General features: G+C 32.1%; 2 protein-coding genes across 9 annotated transcripts in view; both read right to left on the minus strand.

Moving 5' to 3' along the window:
* The window catches only part of LOC141457319 (kelch-like protein 17), a 35,055-nt gene extending 17,272 nt beyond the window's left edge, over positions 1-17,783 (minus strand). Inside the window, exons 1-4 of one of the 7 annotated variants that reach the window (XM_074134093.1) lie at positions 17,602-17,712; positions 14,947-15,165; positions 8,960-9,060; positions 4,376-4,564 (exon numbers count right to left, since the gene is read on the minus strand). Coding sequence is in view for 1 of the 7 variants with exons in the window: in XM_074134090.1 (XP_073990191.1) it covers positions 16-30 (15 nt within the window). In the remaining 6 variants the exon portion in view is untranslated. Of the gene's footprint in view, positions 1-15; positions 190-4,375; positions 4,565-8,959; positions 9,061-14,946; positions 15,166-17,601 lie in introns of those variants that run through there. The other 6 variants (XM_074134094.1, XM_074134095.1, XM_074134092.1 and 3 more) reach the window with 6 other exon arrangements.
* Positions 17,784-22,943: 5,160 nt separating this feature from the next.
* On the minus strand, positions 22,944-26,446 carry LOC141456791 (vesicle-trafficking protein SEC22a-like). Of its 2 annotated transcripts, XM_074133066.1 has the most exons (7): positions 26,373-26,446; positions 26,061-26,271; positions 25,802-25,965; positions 25,539-25,721; positions 24,194-24,318; positions 23,933-24,001; positions 22,944-23,317 (listed from the first exon to the last, which is right to left on the minus strand). In XM_074133066.1, exons 2-7 carry the CDS (start codon positions 26,240-26,242, stop codon positions 23,117-23,119), a joined length of 924 nt encoding a protein of 307 aa, XP_073989167.1. In that variant the 5' UTR covers positions 26,243-26,271; positions 26,373-26,446; the 3' UTR covers positions 22,944-23,116. The 2 variants fall into 2 exon arrangements, with proteins under 2 accessions (XP_073989167.1, XP_073989166.1); XM_074133065.1 differs by lacking the exon at positions 26,373-26,446 and having other exon boundaries at positions 26,061-26,365.
* Between the last annotated feature and the right edge of the window lie 145 nt (positions 26,447-26,591).

Below are 26,591 nucleotides of genomic sequence, written 5' to 3' on the forward strand. Positions count from 1 at the left end.
ATTCGACGAACTCACTCTGTACAATGGCATCTCTAACGGGTTTTCCACTTTCTCTTAGTCCAGGCTCAAAGGAAGTCTATTGCAATAGTGTCAATTTTTTTTTTGAAATTCGGGTTTCCACTTGATATAAATTATTTGAAGTCGTCTAAACACGAAACAAAAAAAAAATAAATTTCGACGCAATTGTGTTTAAAAAAAAACAAACTATAAATAGCAGAAAACAAAAGTGGAATTCCACTACAGTTACTATGGCTTTGACAAAAATCCGTTCCGAAAAAACGATTTTCTTTCAGTTCGTGTTGTATGCTAATCAAAAGAAACGTTTATAGGAAATGACAATGTTATTACAAACTTTTCTAAGTGTTTTAGATTTTTTGTAGAAGACAGAACAATCTCTTTTCTTATTTTTACATTTAAGATTCTAATTCCACCCATGTTCCTTTGTTTTTGATTATCAATCTTTTTAGATTTTTTATTTATTGAGGAGTCGTAGCAAATCAATTTCAAGAAAAAAAATAAGTCTTAAGAACACCTACTGATGGATAGAGAATACTTTTTAATTTTACATTCTAGTCTACACTTGTACCGCATGAGTTCCACCTCTGTCAACAGTCGCGTCTAAAAAGGTGTAGTTATGTTCAGAAAGCATCTTAAACACTACATCGGCTCTCGAATCGGTTGTCACATTATCAAGTCCAGCTTTTTTACCACATCAAGCGGACAACAAATTTCTTGCTTTATGCAACCATTTCCCATTCCAACATGATTCGTCCAATTATATTCATTAATTCACCGAGGTTCATATAATTCTAAGAATTCATTATTTCTGGCAAATCAGAATTTACCTTCTTAATGATTTTCTCATCACATACACTTATCTTACTCAATCCTTATAATTTCTCGCCTAATCATTCCACTACAATTTTTGTATAAAGTTTCGATAATCGGGCAGGATCAATCGATTGGAAAACGGTTACTTCTTTAATTGATTAGAGATTAAAATAACGGCCATATCCCTCCCTAAATTTTAATAATAGTTTTAACATTAATTTTAAAAAATCGTGTTTACAAAAAAACGTATTAATAAATAAAGAACAGTAGTTAAGAATGTCAAGTAGTATTGATTGTTTAGATCTACTCCATCTGTAGATGATTTGGATTGCTGTGAACAATGGGAACCTGTGCCAGCTAAGAAGGTAGAGAATGAGGACAGCTTACTTCATTTGCATCACATCATTCAAAGATATCCGGAACACTACGTCAATACGAACAGATTACAAAGTAGTACACAAATATCTTTCATTTTCATTTAAATATATAAATTTTTTGTTAATTTAAAAAATTATTAGGAGTTTATTTATAAAGTGATTTTAGGCACCAATACAGCTATGGGGTTTGAAGATACCACTTTGAGAAAGAGGGCGTTAACGCCTCATTATGGGTGCTGGAGGCCTGTACTTACTTACGAGGGTCGTTTGAAAAGTCCGTGCAAAGTCAGAGAGATAGCACTACTGGCGCGTATCGAGGTTATGTTTAGTTAGTAGCATCTCTTGGAAGAACACACACCAAGTTTCAGCCAGATCGGTCTATTTCTTTGTGTTTGGCATTCGTTTGAATCGAGGAAGTCGAGTGATTTTCAAAAAATGGACGAAAAAGAATTTCGTGCGTTGATTAAACACTAATTTATGAAAGGCAAAACGCCTCAGGAGACTAAAGAGAAGCTTGATAAACATTATGGTGACTCTGCACCTTCGATTAGAACAGTTTATAAGTGGTTTCAAAATTTTCGGAGTGGCCATATGGGCACAAGTGACGCTGAACGTTCTGGACGCCCTGTTGAGGTTACTACTCCAGAAATCATTGATAAAATCCATGATATGGTGATGGATGACAGAAGAGTGAAGGTGCGTGAGATTGCTAGTGCTGTGGGCATCTCGAATGAACGGGTACATAATATTTTGCATCAACATTTGGACATGACAAAGCTATCCGCAAGATGGGTGCCGCGATTGCTCACGCTTGACCAAAAACGAAATCGTGTGAATTGTTGCAAGGACGGTTTGCAGCTGTTCCAAAAAAATCCGCAGGACTTTAAGCGTCGTTTCGTCACTGTGGATGAAACATGGATACATCACTACACTCCTGAGACCAAAGAACAATCTAAACAATGGGTTACCAAGGGGTAATCTGCGCCAAAAAAGGCGAAGACCGTTCTTTCGGCCGGAAAGATTATGGCGACTGTCTTTTGGGATTCGCAAGGAATAATCCTCATCGACTATCTGGAAAAGGGTAAAACTATTACAGGTGCATATTATTCATCGTTATTGGACCGTTTGAAAACCGAGCTGCAAGAAAAACGCCCACGATTGGCCCACAAAAAAGTCCTTTTCCATCACGACAACGCACCAGCTCTCACCTCAGCAGTTGTGGTCGCAAAATTAATGAAAATAGGGTTCCAACTCGTTTCACATCCCCCCTATTCTCCAGACTTGGCTCCCTCGGACTTCTATTTGTTCCCCAATATGAAGAAATGGCTGGCGGGAAAAAGATTTTATTCAAACGAGGAGGTGATTGCAGAAACGAATGGCTATTTTTCAGACTTGGACAAATCCTATTATTCGGAAGGGATCAACAAACTAGAGCAGCGTTGGACAAAGTGTATAAGCCTAAAAGGAGACTATGTTGAAAAATAAAAAAGGTTTACCCCAAAAAATTAAGTAGTTTTTATTTTTGCACGGACTTTTCAAACGACCCTCGTACTTACTACACAGCACTACAGCCCGGGGTGGGCCTTGGCTTCCTTAAAAACATTAAGTCATTGCTCCCTGCACTCGGCTTTCTTTTTCCAATTTGTGACGCCCAATATATTCAGGTCGTTTTTTACATACTGAGCCCAACGTCTTCTTGGACGTCCTCTTCCTCTTTTGCCTTGCATGGCAGATAAAAAGATTTTCTTCGGCATTCTATAGTCCGGCACTCTTACTATATGGCCTAACCATTCTATTCTAGCTTGAATAAACTTCACAATATCACACTCTCCATACAGCTCATATAGCTCAATATTTTTTCTTATCCTCCATTCACCTCCCTCATATACGGGTCCATCTTCCTCAGCATTTTTCTTTCGAAGACTTTGAACATTTTTATGGTAACCGTACATAAGGTCCTATAGGGGGGCAATGCTGGAGGCCTATAGGGGGGGGGGGTAAAGGGCCCAGAGAAAATTGGGGGATGTTGAAGCGGTTTAATATTTTAAAGCAAAATCAAAAACTGCCAACTACACTACATCGATTATTTCTTCGTTTTTTTATTTTATTTTTTCGTTAATTTTGACTACAAAAGCCAATCCTGCAATTATACCCAGGATTGTGATCGATAGTTCAACTATTTTTGATAGCATTCCCATCGATGGTATTTGGTGCGAAAGTGGATTTAGTGCTGTGGTAACGCTGCTAACTAGAAAGAGAAATCTTTCTCTTTCTTTGCATGTTACCAAACGCTGTAACTTACGCCTGTTTTTGAGTAAATTCGAGCCCGATATAAACAAACCTGTTAAAAATTCACTCTTCACAATCACTTTAATTAGTTTTTAATTAACTTTGATTAGTTTTCAAATTTAAATTGAAATGTTTGTTTTAATTTGAATAGAAGTTTTTCTAAATACTCGTATTAATTAATAAAGTTTCGTTTTATTGCTCTCTTAAATATATAAGTTTGAACTCAGAAACAGAATAAGACTCATATGGCACGCTATAATTAAACCAAAGTAATGATTGTGATTGTGATTTTTAAGATGCGGTAAAGTTAAAAAGTTTAGGGGGCGCTAGAAAATAATTGATTTTCAAAGTGGGCGGTAGACGAAATAAGTTTGAGAACCACTGGTCTACAACATATTGGGTTACAATTAAAAGAAGTCTGCCTGCAAAATTAAAAAAATAAATGTAAATATTGATTCCTAAAATCGTTTATTGCTTTGAAGGTATGTGTAGAGTTTATAAATGGGCCAGCTGTACAACACCTGTCGTCATGACCTCGGGGAGAAGACGGATCATTCAACAATTGCTTGGGGAATTCCAAGACTTTAAGAGTTCTTTGTTTCGAAAAAGAGTTGGAAAAAAAGTGGAAAAATATGTTTTATAGTTGTACCTATCGCTCTTCCTATCCCCACTAAATTACTCTTTCTTTCTGGTAAATGTTTCAAATAAAATTAATGGTTATTAAGCTTGCAATTAATGTGGCCAAGTTTATTGCAAAATTGTTGGAGCTGTTTAACTTCTTTAAAAACAATTCAGAAACCTAAACCGTAAAGTCGCTCTTTCAGTTAACTATACATTTCATTTATACTGGAAATACTAGCAATGATTTTAATACGCACCTTAATGTAATGCGTGTATTATACTGAAATGGCCTTTAAGAGATGTAAAGTTCGAGCTCTCTGATAAATAAAATTCAAATTTTTATCCTTATACAATTTTCGAATATGGTAACGCAGATAGACCGTGCGCAGACTTTTTTTTCCCTTAATTTCCTGAGAATTTTAAAATTTGACCGCTCACAATACTTCCTAAAAACAAAAAAGTAAAAAATAATTTAAAATATAACTCCCACGAAATTTAATAAACATCCATCCAATAAAATACAAAAAATTAACAACTATTTATTCTGCAAATAAATTCAAAGCTCACGAACAAATAAATATTGGAACCTTAGATGAGTATGTGCTAAAAAAAACAATGTAGATCGCGTGATGCACTTAGTACACGTGAAATATTCAATCAACAAGTTGTACACAAAGTTAAACGATTACATAAAGTGGATAGTTTATTTAAAGGTTTCCTTAAGTTTCATTTTATACTTTCTCTTATTACTGTGCTACCACCTGGATATGGTTCGGGAAATAGAAATAAAATTGGGTTAATCTAGACTCATTAGGCAGCAGTATCTATACTTTTACAAACAATTTTGTTTAAGGTTTTAAAATTTGTGAATCTTTTTTTTTGTTTTATTACTATAAAACATTATTTTATTTATCCCTGGGCTTGACATGTACATATATATTGGTATACGTATGTGCATTAAGGGAAACTGAAAATGTATTAATAAATTGTCTAAATGTAAAGCCAATAAAGTTGGTGTTTTTTAAATCTCAGTATCGATTACAAAAATAATACGCTGGTAAACCAAATTTTTTTATATAATATTGGATTGCCTGCTTCCATACGATTTCTTTTTTTTTCTTTTTAGTTTTATTCTGATTTTAATCCTAGTATTCTAATCTTATTTTATTTCTCATTTTCTCTCCTTATTTATTTGGTAGTTTGCTATTAACGTCAATGTATCTCACCCTGGCTCAACGAATTATTTCATTTATTTTTCTTTTCCTTTGTGATGTTTTAAATTCTTTCTTCTTTAATTATTTTGCTTATAAATGTCAATCCTCAAGCAACCCACTTGCTTCTCCACATAGCTGAGCTGGGCCTTAATTATTGTCACTACACCTTTAAAACTGCAGGCATTTATTTTGAGATTTTACCAGAAATACAGGTTTTGAAGGCCCCTGCGTATAAAAAGTCATTTTAGTATTTTGATCAGTAAGTATGCTTGTCAGTGGTGTGTGTGTAAGGTCAGCATAATTCACAAAAGGAGTTGTGCAAAGTAATAATCCTTTGAAAACTTTGTATCTTCATTTTATATATACAGATATGTAACTTTTATAAGAAATATTTCTCCTGGAAACATTATTCAAATGAAGTTCTTATGAGATTGGATGAAGAAGATAATTACTGTTCTAAGTTCATAATTTATAAATATGGAATGCCTAACTAAAATTAAACGGGAGAAAATAGTGCAGCGGTAGATATTCCAAAAGAACAGAAGAATTTTCTGAAATTTTCTTTGGACTGTCGCCAAAAGGTTTAATTTGAATACTTTGGATTGACTCTGAATTTCTCTCTTTTTGACTCTGACTCTCTTTTAGTTAAGTTTTTTGGAGAGCTTTAATCTTTAATCTTCCTTCAACAGTAAACCTTTCTTATAGATAACACGTATAATATTGATGTCAACTATCTTGCGTACAAATTATAAATTTCAAGATAATTTATTTCATGGGCAGCGATAAGAGAAAGCCTTAATAACAGATGTTTAGGATAAGAAAGCATTTTTTATATTTGCCTTCGTATTGCCTAAAACAGAGAGAAATGTTACCTTATAGAAAACTTATTTTAAAAGAAACTGAGAATGAAGTTCAAGAGGAATTAAACTGTAACCAAACTGTCTGTATTACTTCTATCATCAGTTCAAATGAAAGACAATGGGAATTTGTTTAATTATCAGCTTGAAAAAAATATCTTCATTAGGCACATAAGTGAAAGACGTGAGAATACAAAACCATTTCACAGCTGACTTTCAACTTTTTTTTGTAAAAAAGAAAGGTCTTTCACCTACAACAGATGAAGGTCAAGTTTAAAAATAAACAGATAAATCAATTTTTAATATACACACTTATGTTGGTTTTCGTCCCTTTTTTATCTCAGATAAAGAAGGTTATTTCATATTTTTCAATATTAAGTTCATGTTCTTATTGAAGTGTGATGATTTATAAAGAAAAATTGTTTTCAAGCGGAATAATTAAATTTATGAGATAGTTTCAACAGTCATTAATATTGTACAAAACAAATATATGGCAAAATTTGATGAAAATATTCAAAATATTTAAAATACAGAATAAATTATAAAAAAACCCTGTGATTCCACCTATGTCTCTCTTTGCAAATTAGAAAGAAAATGGCAAAAGTATTTAAATACCTCGTAAAAGGTAAATGAAAACAAAACCTGAACCATACACCCATTAGACTTTCTCTTACAGTATTTATTTTTTAATTTCTTTAAACAAAGATAAGTACTAAAAAGATAGTTGTTTTTAATACTATATATTTCACTACAGTAAAATGATACCATTGAAGGAAGCGTGACAACACAGCTCCTCCAAAAGCCTTCTAAAATCACTGATCTCAAAAAGAAAAACAGAAGAAATGTTTCAAACCAAATTGATAAGGCCAAACATACGTTATGTCCAAGTTCACAAAATTGAAAACCTTAAACTCCACATTTGCCAAAGTGGTATGAACCATCTTCCAAATTGAAATTTCTGCAACATATTTGAAAAAGATGTTTAACCAGACAAAATACTTCAAACAGGATTTAGAACAAAACAGTAATCTCTCCTATAGAACGCTGTTTATAAATGAAGTTCCTTGAAACAGTGTTTTAAATGAAAGTAATAGAATTGCATGTGTGTAGATTGTATGTTACACAAGAGACAATAAAATCCTGACATTTTCTTTAACCTAGTAACTTTATAAAATGTTTCACCAATTCATACTGTTCATGCAAGGTATATTGTAAAAATGACTATGATTATTTTATAAAATGTCTAATGCGAAAAATTAAGTTTATAAGAAAAAGATTAAATTTATTTGTTTTATTGCATAAATTTCGAAATTGTATTGCAAATTATATTTGTTTATTGTATTTTTTTTTGTAGATAAACTAAAATCAATTGAATTAAATTTTAAATATTAAATTAATTACACTAAACTTCATAATATTAAGATTAAAGATAGCGGGACGGGACCAATGCCCCAATGTGCCGCAGCCAAAAGAAGCTTATGGTACCTTCTCCCTTTGGATCTAGTACACGAAACCTCCCCTTAAGTTCCAAAAATTTCATAGCGCAACCATTCGATTGTAACGCAATCGAACAACAAGTGAGAGGCGTTTCCTCCACTTCCTGACTCAGTCTGCACAACGGTTCCGAGCCCCACCTTGAACAGATGCTTCCTGAACCTACCATGCCCCGTGAATAGGCCTGGATCAGCGTAATCTAAATTTCTACCCAAGCACAGGGTCTCTTTGGCTCTTTGTTTACACAGCCAAGGGCGTTATATACGTGTTTGACCCCAGGACACATCACCAAGTTCTTTTCATGCTCTGTACATATCCAGTCTCTGAGAGCCTCACGAACTGCATCCTTGGTGATTCCCAAGACAGGTTTCGGGCCAATATATGTTAGCTCCGCTCCTGAATAGTTCTTCCAGGGACTTTTTGCATTCCCAAATCAGGGAAGATGTAGTTCTGAAGGAAGTAAGGGCCTTCAGTACAGTTTGACGGTCCGAAAATTAAACTACATAACTGAATGTCAGTTATTTTATATTTTACATCTAACAAATAAAGGTGCAGAAAATTCAAACACTACATTCCCAAATGTTTCACAAAATAACTTATTTTCTTTCTCGCATTTTCTAAGAAACTGAGGCTTTATAAAGCCTAATTAATTTATTGTTTCCATCATCCAGGAAGAAGATAAAAAGAATTTTGGTTTGCTCTTTTAGAAAAAAAATAGTACATTGAATTCTGGTTATATTCCAATTCAAACTCCTAAATATTTAGGGCCTCCTTTTATTGGAACCAAGCTGATATAGTTGTAACCTTCTGGAACGACAGCTCTATCAAGTGTTATCTTCTCATTCTCGATTTGTTTTGACAGATGTCGTCCTCAATTTATTGACAAGTTCGGAAATTATAACCTGACTGTATTGTATTGTCAGATTTCATTAATATGACATCATCATTTCATAAAAACCATTTACATCTTTTCTTTACTTGTATTATTTCCTCTTGTTGCTTTAGCTGATGGCCTGCGAACTAATTAGATTCTTCGAAATAGAGTATTGGTGTAATGCTTGTTTTGAGATACCATTTTTTATTTTATTTGTTTTTTTATTTTATTTTTTGTCCTTCTTACCCTCGTACGTGTTTTTGGGTATATTTCTATGCACGGAGAAGCGAGTCAATACTTTTGGAACCGACAATCAACTTCTTTTTTTTTTTTTCTTTAAACCTAATGTAATAAGAGAGCTGGAAGCAGGCTTTACTTAATTATAACGAACATGCTCATTACCTTAATGGAAATTACACACACCAATCCCAAATATGAAGATAACAGGTAGATCGGACGTGCCGCCAATCTGCTGAATTAAGTTTTCAGATGTTTTGCGATTTCTGTAAAAAGATTGCAATGATTTTCTTTCTAGTTGTAAATATGTTACTGGTAAAATATACAAGTTTAGGATTTTTAACTAAAGGCGTTATTTAAAATACTTAAACAAACTGTCTAAATAAATCTAGTTACTATGTACGAAGGAAGAAGCAGTTGCGATGTTCATCCAGCTGTCTCTAGATGTTGCAGTTGCTCTCAACTCAAATCACGGAAATCCATGGGGGTTTATTGTACCGCTAGCATCTTCTCAACACTATTATCAGAGGACCTTCGCCTAAATCGCTTAGTTTAATCTTCATTACTACATCAGTTTTATTTATACATTTCGCTCATCTCTCTGGTTCTTTATTCTATTATATTTCCAATTCTTCACGCTGTTTTTATGCATATATTGTCCATTTCGAAGACAATCCAAGTAAGAGGAACATGTTATGGATGGTAAAATGATCAATTTATAGAGCACTATCATCGCATTTTTTAAAAAAATTTAATCTTTTACTAAATTGTTCCTATTCAAACCTAATTAAATGACTGACATAATTAATCAGACAGAAGAGCCCCTGGCTACCTACAAAAATCAAACTTGACAATTTCTTGATTTTATTGGGACCAGTACATGATTACAAGAACGACCTCGAGCCTTTCCTAAAATGCCACATGACAATAAAATAAATTTAAGAATTAGTTTTTATTATTCTAGTCACAGAGATTAATAAATAATTAATAACAAAGTGAGGAGAGTTTATGGTTCTCAATCACTAATCAGACAAAGCTCCCTTACACACACATGAAATTTAGCTAATATTTTTAAATAAAATTAATTACAAATTTGAAAAATTTAAGAAAATTAAAACTAAACCAAAAATTATGATTAAAGCTTGCAATATCTATCTTCCCCTTGGATTAATGAATCAATAACCAAACAAAGATGAACGATACTCTAAAAAATAATAGTTTAGATACAAAATACACAACTCCTCATACGGTTTTTGCCCTTGAGAAGAATTTAACTTATAAGGTTTTGCAGTAATTAATTGTATCTGTTCATTATTTATTTTAAAATAAAAACCCTATAACGAAAAAATTAAGAATATATATTTTTTTAAATTTAATTGAAAATCATTTAAAATTTTGCAGCAAATGTGCCATTTATTTTTTTCCCCCCCAGAATAATTTATATTTTGGGAATTTTTGTGAGATTTACATGTGTAAAATTACCAACCCTTTGTGAATGCTTTGAGGAAGCATTGCCACAAATAAATTCTTATTTCTTTGGCGTCATTGTTCTTATTTCTTAGAGAGTATGGTTTATTCTACCTAGATTAAAAGTCTAGTGAGAAAAAAAAATCCAATTTAGGGGAGAATTTGTCCGTTAATATACAATTATCATAGTTAGAAGTAAGACATTTTCCTGGAACAACTGGAAGGTTCAATATCGAAGTGAAGAAACAGTGGATAAAGAAACTCCAGACACCAATACATCTGAAGCCTGCTGAAGCTGATGAAAGTGGAAAAGCTCTTCCTCCAGAGGGTCCAAATGTTCATAATCGATGCCACAATAAACGCAGAGTAGAGACAGCTGTCGTCAGTTTTAGTACTACTGGCGCCAAACTAACCAAACCAATGTTATTATGCAAGGCCTCTAGAAATTTAATATTGCTCTGGTGTCCAAAGGGAGCTTCCCTTCTATAGCAATACCCCTATTTCAATTCATTTGGAGATCATTTAGTATTTTACTGCCTTTCTTTCTTCAATACAGTTCTTCTTTATGTTGCATAGATAATTCAATTTTGCAAATACTTGGTAAATCAGCTTAGAAATTGGAATGAATGCCAGCGAACGAAGTAATCGGAATATTCAATCACTTCCACAATCACTTCAATTAATAAATTTATAATTTTGACTCTCTTCCAATCAATATTGATGAACGTTTTTTATCCTTAACAATCATTTTATCCTTAAGGGATGAGCAGGGACAAGTTTTTGTACCGAGTTGGTTGTTTGGAATAAAAAAGCACCTAAATTTGGGCCGATATTTGAAGAAAAGCGCAAACCTGAGCGGTCGTTGAGTACTAACTGGCAGATCCAGACTAGACGGTTATTCTAGAAGAAATCCCCTTTGTGCCATGATACATATGGGCTGGAGTGGTTAGTTATTTAAGAATAGTGTGCAATATTTAAACTCTCTGCTGATAAGCAGTACACCTACACAGTTGGTGTCGCTGGAACTGATAGCCTGGGCATGGAGCCCATGTACTCTACACTGGGTTTGTAATGATGCAGTACTATATGCCTTGTAAAAGACAGAAAACAATTTTTAATTAGTGGGACTAATTTCTCAGTGATCTTGTGCAGATGCAGGAAATCTGTATCATCACTTTGCCATCCTAAGTTTGCCAAGTGAGACCAAACACTATAAGACTGAGGACATGATTGTGCAAAAAGATGAGTCAGATATTTACGACACACAAGTGGTTGTCCCGATAAGCCTTTTGTTGGGTTCGAATTATGTAATTTTCATTTAATAATTCCGTTCTTTACTTTATTGAAACTTTAAATCTCATCCTGTTAATAAATTAAACTGTCATGGCTATTTTTAGTGTTTCTAATATTTTTTTGCCAACTCAAATAACTCAGAGATACTCAAAAAGTGCATTCCCTTTTGAGAATTTTTTGTTTTCTCCTCAAAATAGAGCAAGAAAATAATCCCAAGGAAATGGTTTAATCAAATAAATTAATAGCCTATAAAAGGTCCGTCATCTAATATGTTAGAAAGAGAGACATAATAGAGAGTGTTCTCAATGTGAGGTCAGTCGTAAACAGTATAAGGCCTTCGAAAAACTATAATAATGAAGATAACGTGTTAATCTCCAATAAGTAATTTGCTTCTCTTTTTGTTATTACGTTCTGATAGAACAGTATTAAATTTACTAACACTGCAACAACTATAATCGATAATTATTACAGAATCTCATTGCCAAGGTGCATTAAGAAGTTTTTTATTACCACTCATTCTACAAAAAAAGAAAAGTAAATAAATAAATAAAAACCTAAAATGAAAAGTTGTGACTCGGAAAATAATTCTATTAAAAGGTGTAACCTAAAAGGAAAAGTATTTTCTCAGCTCTACCTTTAACGTTCTCTCTCCCAGAAGTGTCATGTTATGTATCATTTTTTATTTTATTTTAATAATTAACGTCATAATTATTAATTTTTTGTTATTATCTTCTTAAAAAATGTTTTTGTAAGTTTCTGTTAAGGAGATCTCTTAAATGTATTGGTTCTCTTGGAATAAATCTATGTCAAAATATGACAATTATTTAACAAAGATTAGAAGCTGGGACCTTTAGAGAGACACCCCAAAATGCAATACATTAATTTACGATACTAAGCATTATCACTGAAACCATTGTCATGCTTAATACCAACACATAACCTTCAGCAGTGTTATTGTAGCCCCAGCAGACAGGTTACAGATGTTGGATCCCTCCAATTGGCCGGTAGATTGAATCTCACTAGCCCTGGTACTAAGTAACTGAGCTCATCACAAACCCATCAAAGCTAGGGGTAGCTAGGAAGAGGGCCGAATTATATTGGGTTTCAGTAAGGCAGTTAGCTTCAGTAAGGTTTCAGTAGCTAGCTTCCACAAATGACTGGCATAATTTAAAAATAAAAATTCATCGTAAATATTAATAGCTTTTTTTTTTTTTGAATGTGACACACATGTTTTACTATTAAGGACAATAGTTTTTGTTCCTAAAAGTAGGAAAATGTTTCCAGTAATGGATTTTTAAATGTTTATGAACAATGTATGTAGATGTGGTCGCATTGTTTCACTCAAGTGCAGTAAGAGAAAGCCATATTATTATACGGACCTGGAGGTTCAATCAGATTGTAGGATGCATACTGGGCCTACCGTGACCAATACACTTCCGTCCGTCATAGTTATTGGTGCGCATACAGCTATTTTAGGAAAAATTTATGTAAATATGTTTAATAATAAATAAACATAATTAACAACTTAACTTTTAAACAAATTATATTAATATTTACTTTTCCTTTATACTAAAAATCTCACTTTTCTCATTTTAATTGTAAATATTACATACTTGCAGTTTCACTTAGTATTAAAATTAATAATTTCTCCGTTAATAATTTAAAAAATATATATTCTATTTAAAAATTTCCCTGTCTTTTTTGCTTATTAAGATTTAAATAACACTGCGACTTTATCGCCTTTTCGAAAATGTATTTTCGTTTGAATTACGTGAGTTAAAGAACATTAAGATAGAAAAAAAAGACCTAAAATAAGGAAAATTATGTTCTGAGAAATTGTACAGTTAAATACAATTGTTCGTTATTCAAATTGCACTGCAGTAAATTCAAGCAGTTAACTGAGGATCAACTATATGTAATGTAATACTCGTATACTGATATAATAATAATGTATCGATAAAATTGCTGGGTGCATCATATTCGTGGTTCCACTATTTCGCTTTAACTATTGTATCCGTGGAAAAAGTATCTCAAATTTAAAAATGCAGGAATGAATGTCCATTTTAAGTTTTCTCCATCGCATTTTCCAATACGTTTATTAAGTCACAAACAGGAAATTAACATTTTCATTTCTTCCCAGAGACTTGAAAGCCTTTGATATTTGATAGTTCATCGAGGAAAACAAGATTTTTCTTAAGAGGCATCGGACAAAACTCGTTCGCTTATTAAATCACAAGCTCTTTCAGCCTAACCGGAGAAGAGTTCCAAAAACCTTCAAAAGTTTTCTTTGTTCCTACTCATTGCTCACAAATCAAAACACGTTTTAAAAAAATGTTGGATGTATTTCATTTGCCAACAGCCGTATGCACAAATTCAAAACCTTGAATTTCATATCATATCAAATATTTTAGTTTGGGCCGAATATTGTTGTTAAAGTTATATACAAATATGTTAATTATAATTAAATATTTTTTTTAAACTATAAATTTTAGAAATTTTATTAACAGAATATTAAATGTAGAACTACCTCTAGAACCGCACAAAATCAATACCTGAGAAGAGTTTGATAAAAGTGATTCTGTACACTGCAGTAGCTTTTTGTAGTAATTCTATTTTGTTTAAGATAAACAACCAGGAAATCCGCTAGAAATAATAGAACTAAAAAATGCACAGCAGGACGTAATCCTGGACCAAGACTCACTTAGAGATTGATCTCAAATGCCTAAACCAACAGGCATCATCCTCCTCACAAAGTACCTAAATAGCCATCTACCATCATAGAAGCGCCTACACCCTTCTAACAGAAATTAGTCGTTACCATCATGAGAGAAACGAATTACCGCTAGATTTTTAGCTGCCAAGGAATATATTTAATTCGTAAACTTATAAATGGTTAGAATTACATGACCAAAAGTGTAGATTTTTCACGAAAATGTGGGATAAAGGATGCTTATGTTAAGATAATAACCAATACTTTCATGGTGCTAATCGGATTAATTCAGATTTGAGCTAATGTAATTTATGGAATGCAAATCGTTCGTTCATTGGCAACGATCCTCAAAACAATGAGAATCCGCATACTAACAATTGGAACACTTACTACCCTACAGAAGAAGTAAGATAGTAATGTGCCAAGGAAGAATTAGGAGACCTTTTTATCATTCTATTATTTTTTAAATTAAAATACTTCTTAAAATCTTCTCAAAAGCTTTAAAAATATATTACCAATTAATTCAATGTTAATTAAAGAATAATACTTAGCGAAGAAACTTCCCATTTTAATGATGTTTAATATCAATAATTTATTAAAATTACACAAACATATACAAGTAGACTTGTAATTATAAAGTAGTTGAATATTGATTACTTAAAAAACAATAATCTTAACATACCTTTTAAAAGAAAAACATGGTTGCAAGTATCGCCAATTCTTCACATAATGAAGAATGAAGCTTCTGGGCAGTGCTTCTCGGAAGAGTTGTTGCAGATAACTGAAAACAGAATCACAGACCTCCTTATCACCGATCAAGTGCAATGTTGTTCCAATTAGTGCCAGTTGTGTCCACTTGGAGCGCCACATTCTAGTATAGCCCAATCAATAAGTGAAGTATCTTGGAACATACAAAACAAGAACACATTATTGGCTAGGCAGAAATTCTCTGCATATTACATAGTTTTTTTTTTAACTCTACTATAGCAAAATTAATGAGATGCAAGAACAGTGAAATTCGTAACAGATAACACACTTCTATAAAAATTATTAATTTTTATACTACTCCTGACGAAAACAAACATTCAAAGTGAGAAAGAACATACAAAAATATACTTAACATGAAATTGAAATTACTTGATCGAATACCTTTATTCCTAATACTCTCTTACGTGTATTATTTCAAGTTTTTTTTTTTCAAATATACTCCTTCATTAACCTGTTAGCTAAATTTGTAAGTACCAATTTGGACTTATAAGCGAATCACTTTATATTTTAATCTACAAAAAAAAAATGGACTTGGGAGTTAATTCACGAACTTTGGCAAAAAGTAATCCTGTATCCTATCTTGATAACCAAATGAGTTGAGATAATTATCGGTCACAGTGTCTCTTTGATGAGCATATTAAACATTTTACATTTCTTACTTTCTACGAAGGATCAGTAAGAATATAACATCTACTGAGGATTCAGAAAAAAAATTGTCTACAAATTAAAATATATTTTGCAAGGGCAATGTTACCTCCCAACAAGCAACTTTTCGAAGATCCCAAATCAGAGTATGGCAGAGTCCAAAAGGAGGAATTGCAAAAAAGCGGTGCAATAAACTACGACGCCCTAGCAATACACTTGAATAACTTCTCTGCAGGATACTAGTAGCGTGATACATTTTCAGAGAAACTTTAGATCTATTAAAGATCTGAAGCAAGGAAATGACTGATGTTGGACCTACTCTTCAACCCTGTTCTACAATGTGTGGCATAATATTCACAAGTCTGCTCAGAATTTTATAAGGAGAAAACATGAATATTGATAGAAGGTCTAATGAGGTTAAGGAAAGTTTCGATAGGCTGGTTTAGCAGCCGTGAAAGTTGAATAGTATAAATGTAAGTAAGACCAAACACCTAACTGTCAGATGTAAAATTGCAATGGGCGTTGCAAAAAGCAAGTAGTTCTATCTACTTAGAACTCTAGTAATACTTAAGATGGTCTTACAATGAAAAGAGGCCTAAGCCTTTAAATGATAAATGCTAACTCATATTATGGTCTTATAGTTTTTCAGGAGACGAAGAAACAACCAGAAATCGATGCATCTCTTTAGAAATATACCAGTAATATTTAAAGTTCATTCAAAAATATAACATACAAAAATGCAAACAAATAAATAAACATTTCAAATTATAGCGACTATTAATGAATTAATTAAATGATGTAAAAAAGTATAATTCAACATATCTAAAAAACGTTTCATACTATACTACTTCGACACTGTCTCTTCAAGAAGTTCACTTAAAAACTTCTTTTTGTGGATTGGTGTTATCCCTTTATAAAATTTTAAAGACAAATCATTTACAAAAAAGTTATCTGTAGAGTTACGAGGATTTGATTTAGGATACTCTTGAAGTTAAACAGCTGAGGCATGCCAACGAGAATGAGATGTTTGACAAAAGTTGATTTTGGCACCTTTGAAAGGAGATGGTGGAGAATCTTGGCAAGGATGGGAGCTGTGACGATTAAGACTGTGGGTCCCATAGATAAAGTTATTTTACAACTTTGCGACAACGTAAATACTAGAAAGATATCTCTTAATATTTTTAAATTTCCAGTTAATATTTTGACATCAGTAATAATATTAGTGATTTAATTAAAACTAAAGCTTAAAAAGAAGAATTTACACACTTCAACCTTACTTTTTTGTTTATCAAGAAATAAAGGTCGCTCAAAATTAAAACGCTTATTTTTTTAAACATAAATCCCATCCTGAGGCAGTTTATTTCGGTGAGGTTTTTTTTTTTTAACAGAGAAAGAATGGACCTTTTTGATAACAGATGACTGTTACAAATGTCATATCTGTAAAATGTGAAGTATGAAAGCTAAGTATGTGACTTATAAATAGGTTATCAACAAACTACGAAATGTAAATTCTAACCTTTAGGCATTTACTAATTTAATAATGCAATCGTTATAATTTCATACTCTTATCTTTCAAAGATATTTAAAAAAGAACTTCGGGCATTTATATCAATGGCTTGAATCACAGCACTGTTAATCATGGTGTGCATCTCATTCCAAGGAAAGTACAGATGAAATTAAAATGAACTTTGATTTTGAATAGTGTGTTTTTATATTAATTAACTTACTTTAATTTATTCAAAGTAGATATTTGAAAGATAAATTATTAAAAGGCTATCACAAAATATTAGGTTCATTGAATCCTTCCACAAGTATCACTTCAAAGAATCTTAAAATTAACCTTGGAAAAGCTAAAATTGAATACCATTTAAGATTACTTAAAAAGAAAAGAAAATGTTCTAACTTGATCCAAAATTTTACTTACAAAATCACCACAGACCAAATCACCTTCCAAAGTTTCTTTTGAACATTGCATTCACTTATACTTACTTTTGTATAACCATCTCGATTTAACGATCTTCTGGGAAGATGAAAAATTATATTTAAAACAAAAATATGATGAACTCGGAATCAAACAAGATGTGCTATTTTAGAACTTAGTAAAATTAGTCATCTAGTATGTGCTGAAAAACTTTACCTAGAAGAGTGAGTTCACTGCCATCAATTATGTCATCTTGCTCCAAACAAGATGGTGAACATATCATAACGTTAAGAATTATTGTATAAACAATACTTATAATGAGTAACCTTAGTCATTTGTAAGCATGTTTAAACATGCACTGTTCATTTCTTTAATATTAAAAATCCGCACAGAATAATTTCATTAGGTTACACTAGCATTTCTCTCTATTAAATATATAACATTTTTTAAATAAAAGTTTTGATAAAGCTATGGTAAATAGAGACTGTGTTTGATGCAGAGTACTTCAGTAACAGGTTGTGAGGTAGAAAACAAAAATTAAGAATCCAAAGCAGAACCAAAAACCTAGGAATTGACATGCCTACACGATCTAGCGACAGCATTAGAAACTAAATTTTCTTTAGTTCAGTCTTAATTGGCTAGATGGCTCTTGGTATTATTTAGTACTGTAATCTAAACTAACTATTTTCTTTTAGTAAATTTCACTGTTAATTTACTTTCTTCAGGTCATTATACATTTTTTACAGTTATTTTGTTTACTGTATTTTGAAAACAAAAATAAAATAACAAGGAAGTATTTATATTTTCTTTTTTTTTCTCCTTTTCATTAGTCTAAATTTAATAAGCTATATTGGTTTGCTAATTGAATGGCAATTTGCACATAGTTTCCAGTATCTTTATTAGATTTCGATCCCGAGTCATTTGAGCATTGACAGTCAAATACGAATGTAATAATCTTTAATTTAGGAATGAACGATAATGTAGTTGCTGACCAGATAAGAAGTGTACCATAGATACATATAGGGCCTGCGACAACACTGATCTTCGGGAAATGCCGAGCCCGTAGCGCCTCTAGAGACCCACATTATTTGCCTTCCCCCCCCTAAGTGGAAGACCAAGAAGGAGTGATTAAAGCAAAAGCTGATCTAAGGGTCCACAAAAACCTGGAACCGGCCCTCGATACATACTCTGTTGTAGCAATAACATTATATTTCAGCTTCAACATTTTTTAGAAATGTTAATATGCGATAAAATTGAGTATCTGGCACTCTGTGCAACAAACTGCATTAGATCCTATTTGATACCTCTACATACAGAGATATCTTAATAAAAAGAATTCACTGATGTAGAATTCTATCGGTACCTTATTGATGGAGATTGAGTGATGATGTTTGATTTCTAATAAATGCATTCCCATAAAGAAATTTAATATTATAACAGTTTGATTCCGAAAATTAACCAAAAAAGTTTTTTCATGTTAATAAGAACCATTTAAACGTTGTTTTGAGAGCGATTGGGTGGGCTTCCCTAAAAGACCCCCCCTAAGTTATATTTCAATGTAATTATGAATAGAAACTGTATTGTTGTTGAGAATGATACGCAGAGTGGCCTGAATTTCGAGTTAACATTCCAAAAAGAAAAAAAGGAAATCTTGTCTAGAATGATCGGAAATATTGGAATTTCTGCTTCAGTGCATCAATAACTAAGCCAGAGGTGGAAACACAGTGCAGATTTAATCAAAGAGCAACCGAATTTTAATATGAAGTAGAAATAAGACTCTCTTCTAGTTTTCAAAATATGAGGCAGAAAATATTAGCATTTCTGTTTCCATGTATTCATAAACAAGCCAAGGGTGGAATGTACACACAGGGTTGCCTGTATATTGAGGTACGATTGCCCAGTTAATGGAAAAATAAGGAATTCTTATGTAGTTTGGCCGAAAATATTAGCATTTCTTTTTCCATGTATCAATAAATAAGCCAAGATTGGAATGTATACACAGGGTTGTCTGTATATTGAGATACAATTGCCAAGTTAATGGAAAAATAAGGAATTCTCATATAGTTTGACCGAAAATATTAGCATTTCTGTTTCCATGTATCAATAAATAAGCCAACAGTGGAATGTACACACAGGGTTGCCTGAATATTGAGAAAGAATTGCCAAGTTAATGGAAAAATAAGGAATTCTTATGTAGTTTGACCGAAATTATTAGTATTTCTGTTTCCATGTATCAATAAATAAGCCAAGATTGGAATGTATACACAGGGTTGCCTGAATATTGAGAAAGAATTGCCAAGTTAATGGAAAAATAAGGAATTCTTATGTAGTTTGACCGAAATTATTAGTATTTCTGTTTCCATGTATCAATAAATAAGCCAATAGTGGAATGTACACACCGGGTTGCCCGAATATTGAGATATAATTGCCAAGTTAATGGAAAAATAAGGAATTCTGATGTAGTTTAACCGAAAATATTAGTATTTCTGTTTCCATGTATCAATAAATAAGCCAACAGTGGAATGTACACACAGGGTTGCCTGAATATTGAGAAAGAATTGCCAAGTTAATGGAAAAATAAGGAATTCTTATGTAGTTTGACCGAAATTATTAGTATTTCTGTTTCCATGTATCAATAAATAAGCCAATAGTGGAATGTACACACCGGGTTGCCCGAATATTGAGATATAATTGCCAAGTTAATGGAAAAATAAGGAATTCTGATGTAGTTTAACCGAAAATATTAGTATTTCTGTTTCCATGTATCAATATATAAGCCTAGAGTGGAATGTACACACTGGGTAGCCAGAATTTTATATTAGTTTTGAAACATGATTAAGAAAATTTTCTTCTAGTTTTCAACGATAAAAGGAGACAGATTGTGAATGAATGTATTGTAGAATGTAATTTCAATTTTTCATGTGAAAGTTAAGGACCTGAATTTCAAATTACGTCTAAAAAATGAATGGAGAAATAAGAAAATCGGTTCTAGTTTTGAACTATAGCGAAGATAGATTGCGAAAAAATGAAGAAAAAATCAATTTTTCCAGTAAAACTTAATGAGCATTCTTTATTTTCCCAATTATTCTGCAATCGTAACTTTAAAGTCAGCGCACCTGTTTGCACAATCCACTTGTGGCTTAGTTATCAATAGGAATAAGCAGAAATCTTAATCTTTCCAGTCAAACTAGACCAGAATGACTTATTTTTCTATTAATTTTGCAATGGTAGTTACAAATTCGGGTTACTCTGTTAGTGCAATCCTCTTTTGACTAATAACTAATACATTGAAGCAGAAATATCAGAATCTCCTGTCAAACTAGACGAGAATTCCTTTCTTTTCTTTTTATTTTGCAATCAAAACTTTAAATTTCGGCTTCCTTTTATGTACAATTCTTGTTTGGCTTTCTTATTCATCAATAAAGCTAAAATCTCAATCCTTCTAGTCAAATAAGATGAGAACTGCTTATTTTTCAGTTAATTTTGTAACTGTAGATTCAAATTCTAGGCTCCCCTGTGTGTACATTCCACCTCTGGCTTAGTAATTAAATGGATAAAACAGAAATCGCAATCTTTACAGGCCAACTAAAGCAATATTCCTTATTTTTCAAATTATTTTGTATAAGTATTCGAAATTCAGGCGTGAATTGTATTGTACAATTGTATTTGAAGTTACGATTGCAAAATAAAAGGGAAAATAAGGAATTCTCGTTTTGTTAGCAAAAAAGATAGAGTTTTCTCTATCAGAGAATTATTAAATAAGCCAGAAGTGAATTATACACACATTTTAGCCTGAATTTTGAGTTACGGTTGCAAAAAAAAAGGAAAAATAAAAATTCTTTACTAGTTTGACTGGAAAGATAGAAATTTCTGCTTTAGTGAATTATTAACTAAGAGATGGAGTGTACACACTGGGTAGCCAGATCTTTTTTATTAATAAAGTTTTGCTAAATAGAGACTGTCTTTAATGCCGACTACTTCAGTAGATAGGTTGTGGTAAAACACAAAAATTAAAAATTCCAATGCAGAACAAAAAACCTAGGAATTGACATGCTTGCACGATCTAGCGACAACATTAGAAACTAAATGTTTGTTTAGTTCAGTCTTAATTCGCTAGATAGCTCTTGGTATTATTTAGTACTGTAATCTAAAGTAACTATTTTCTTTTAGTAAATTTCACTGTTAATTTACTTTCTTCGGGACATTATACATTTTTTACAGTTATTTTGTTTACTTTATTTTGAAAAACAAAAATAAATTAACAAGGAAGTATTTATATTTTCTTTTCTTTCTCCTTTTAATTAGTCTATATTTAATTGGTTTGCTAATTGAATGGCAGTTTGCACATAGTTTCCAGTACCTTTATTAGATTTCGATCCCGAGTCATTTGAGCATTGACAGTCAAATACGAATGTAATAATCTTTAATTTAGGAATGAACGATAATGTAGTTGCTGACCAGATAAGAAGTGTACCATAGATACATATAGGGCCTGCGACAACACCGGGCTTCGGGAAATGCCCAGCCCGTAGCGCCTCTAGAGGCCCACATTATTTGCCGTCCCCCATAAATGGAAGACCCAGAAGGAGTGATTAAAGCAAAAGCTGATGATCTGTAGCCTAAGGGTCTACAAAAACCTGGAACCGGCCCTCGATACATACTCTGTTGTAGCAATAACATTATATTTCAGCTTCAACTTCTTTTAGAAATGTTAACTTGCGATAAAATTGAGTATGTATCTGTGTATTAAATACCATTAATACCAACTGCATTACTTCCTATTTGGTATCTGTACAGACAGAAGTATCTTAATTAAAAGAACTCACTGATGTAGAATTCTATGAGTACCTTAATGGTGCAGATTGAACAATGCTACGTGATTTCTAATAAATGCATTCCAATAAAGAAATTTAATATTATAATAGTTTGATTCCGAAAGTTAATCAGAATGTTTTTCTCTGTATTAAGATGAATCTTCGAATCGTTGTTTTGAGAGAGATTGGGGTAGGCTTCCCTAGAAAGTTATATTTCAATGTAATGAAGGATATAAACTATAAAGTTGGCAAGAATTAGATATGACTCAAATATTAGGTGTTTGAAGAAAATTTGTGAATTGGTACCTTAAGAATAGTAGTAACAGAAAGATGTATAAGTGATTTTTTCAGAAGCAACGGTGTTCAGTTCAAGCTTATTTCGAGCGTACAAAATGAAAAGCTTATTTTTATACTCTCATCTTACTGAGAAGCCGATTGTATTTTTAGACCGTTGAACGGTCCTAACCAACAAAGAAAAAATGGTTAACAACAATCGGGATTATAGATGCTTGTGACAAAATTAAATCGATAGACATTATACAAACATTTAATAAAATACGAATAGGTAACATTTTTTTTTAATTAAAAAATTACACAAGTGAAAATTGGGGAAAGACTGTTTTTCTTTTGAACTGATCGCAAATAAATACATATGAACAATTAAAATGATATTTTAAATTTGTAATATACAAGTGTAATTCATGTCAAACATGATAATCTGGCAATTTAAGTTGCAATTTTCTGGTAATTGTACATAAGTGAGTTGCAACAGTAGACACAGCGAATACTGCATGCTGAGATGGATCTCTGAGCTCCCACAAGAAAAATATACAAAGGAATAAAATAAGAGTACACAACCAACTTTCCAAAATCCTGAATTTTGAATTATATAACAGCAAATGTACCTGAAACAGAAAAATACCAAAATAGGTATTTTAAATCTGTATATTTTTTTAAAAAAAAATTCCATGTGGATTGGTTTCTAAGGATCTTCAAGATTTTGTATCCTTCAGTACTACCCTTAGAAATATTCAGATATTACTATGAGACAGCCAGATCATTCAACTAAAGATTAGGAGCTGAAATCACGATAAAGTCAGTACGATCTTATGGCCGATTAGCGCATTAGTGCCACAATTGCTTCGGCATCTTACATGTCAGTGGTTTGTTTAATAAAAATAATTGTTCACCAACTTTTTCTTTTTTAATGTATTTGATATTTTCAAACTTTATAATAAAATATAATTAGGCCTGATTGTCTTGAGGAGAAAAAGAACCATGTGTGGACAATTAATTTATTAAATTCAGCGGTTTTGGGGTAAGCAGCGACTCAGCTGGCGAGGAGAATTTTTGGAATGGTTTTGAAGGCGAGGTTTTTTGTATTAAAGGATCAAAGCTCAGCTGAAACTTATAATGGAATTTCCGAATTTTAATTTTGCTATCTTGTTACGAATACATTTGATATCTTTGTGAAGATTCAGTTGGTTCTGACACTGGAAAAATAGGATTTGTATTTTTACCTGAAATGCCCTAAATAAGCTTTCTAGGAGGTAAATAAACCCATGAATAGGACTGGGGCCGTCGTATTCCTGAAAAAAAAAATCTTTAGTCAATCTTTTCAGATATTGTTACTAAGAAAAAAAAAATGCATTAATGAGAATGCTCTACGTCATTACTGCTAATAAGTATGTGAATTCCATGAAAAGAAATTTATTTATTTCAGGAAATTGTAATCTTTGCTTTTTTAAACAATTAGTTGATAAAATCATAATAGAAATTACCTCTATACTAGATTTGTGCAATGCCATAAATCCTCTGTACAAGCCCAATAGTATTAATAGAAATGAAAACATAACTGCAACCCATGAATATGATGTCATAGGTTCTAGTTTTGGTGGCGGCCCAACTGAAATTAATAAATATATAATTAAGGTACTTCAACAACTGAAGTCATCGGCACTCAAAGATTTTTCAAGTACACTGCAGGCCTTCAGTGTTCTCGCGATACAGGCACCCTGTCCATCACCATCCAGGAAGCTGTAAAGTCACCTGAGAAGGGTAAATCTAAGGGTAATCAAACCAAGGGTTACCGCGTAGGAATACTGTGCACTAACCACTAAACTAATCCCTGAATTTAAACATCTTAATTTAGACAAATCGGTTATGCCAGATTCGTGAACAATCTAAATAATTTAAGATGCTTAAATTCGTTATCTATTTTATAAGTACTGACTCCTGGAAACCTGAGATACTTCCTTAGCAAGTTGGTTACTTGATCGATGTACTCTTTTACAATATTTCTTGTATGCCGATGTTGTTTAAAAATATCAGTAATTTGTACAGGCTAGGATTCTTTAGCGTACGTCCCAAATAAATGGCCAAGAAATTGGTAGTTTTATTTCTCACGCCAAAAAAGAAATTTTTAAATATACATCTGCAAAAGCTCAGTCCCTGGCAACATGAGACAGCAATCATGAGTTATCAATTTGAATCAGAGGAAAAAGAAGAAAAAAGTTTCTTTTTAGTACCTCAAATTAAAAATCTCTACCGGCAGATAAGACAATATCGTTTAAATCAAATATTTTGTTGGAAACAAACACAATCCAGAGTAATTCAATAAGAGTAACTTAAAAACCATTTTTGTATTTTGGTTTTTAACTCACTCCACTATTTTACTTACTATTAAAAATCAATAAGTCAAAGGAATTGTGATTTTTTCGGTTTTTATTATCCTCCTGGACAGTTTACCTAATAAACCTTGCGAATCAAATCACATAAGTCTTTCACCTTTAATAAAACATCTTTATATATAATTCAAATTCTCGTTGTTCTCTCTTATTTTAACTTTCACTTGTTCAGTAAAACAGTGTGGAATTCATAATTTTAGCGATTTAAAAACAAAGGTTACCTTCATTGGTTGCCACCAATAGCAGGTCAATTAAAAAATATGTAGCAACGGCCACGATCTGTTCATGTATCCAGAGCTCCTGGAAATGTTATGTTAACATACCGCATTTCAAAATTACTGATGATTGGAATCATTACTGCTTGTGCCCAACATATATTAACAGTGTTGGTTAAAAACCCTTTTTGAAAGTTGAAAGCATTTAAAAAAGATATATTTACCTCCAAGTTGTGGTAAGTGATTAGTCATTAACTTGTTGCCATTAATGTATGGTTCTACGTCCGTGAGCGACAATTGATATGGAGGTCTAAGTTTAAGCTCTGTATTCAAATCGGCTAAATTGACTCTACTTGCCAAATTTTGAGGTTTATTGTACGCCTGTCTTGTTTTATGAATATAACTATCTGAAATTGCAAGAAAAAAAAAAAATGATTAGTCTTTATTTTGAATACAATGTTTATAACCAAATAGAAGAGAAAATTACCAAATTCAATGAACTGATATGGTCTTCTGGCAGTGTTAACTTTATTCGAATCATATAACTGAATAAATTCTCTCATTAACTCATTTAAAAAACTAAACGCTAATGCCGCTGGATAATGGAATTCAGTCATTACTAAGTAAGATACTCCAACGCAAGTGATCATACTGCAAAAAGATAATTGCTTTGCAAATGTTAATAAAAAATCTACAAAACACTTTGCATTTCAACTGTATTGTAAATGAATAACAAGCATACTAACTAAATTGTGTAATCCTTCAACTGTAACACACATTTTTCAGGAACTTGAGCTGCTTTAGTTCCAACTAATTTAACATATTTCTTATTTTCTTTAATGTTCCTATTTACTTCATCGCTGAAATCTGTTCTAGCAGATAATGGCAAGCCATCCTTGGATCTGATAATAAGTGCATAGACTATCATCACACACCGTAGAACGCAATTAATAAACGCTAAATAATAAAAAAAATCATCAAAGAAACACACAAACACGAAACACAGTCAGTTTTAATAAAACAATCTTGTTTTTTTTTTTATAAGGTTATATACTTACCAGGTTATATATCACTCAAACGACACGTACACTTGTTCCTGACAGCTAGAGAACTCCTGCGGTGAAAAATGAAAACTCATAATAAACTTGCCTGCACAGTGCTGCAGCCTGGCGAGCAATTATTTAAATCTTAAATTGTTGCTTTTTGAAGGGATAAATTTCAGACAATTTTTCAAAACCTTTGCAGTATAAAAAACAAATATATACCGTATTTAAAAA

The sequence above is a fragment of the Rhodnius prolixus genome, unplaced genomic scaffold, assembly GCF_049639745.1.
Source record: "Rhodnius prolixus isolate KJV_2025 unplaced genomic scaffold, Rpr scaffold_10, whole genome shotgun sequence".
Taxonomy (NCBI): Eukaryota; Metazoa; Arthropoda; class Insecta; order Hemiptera; family Reduviidae; genus Rhodnius; species Rhodnius prolixus.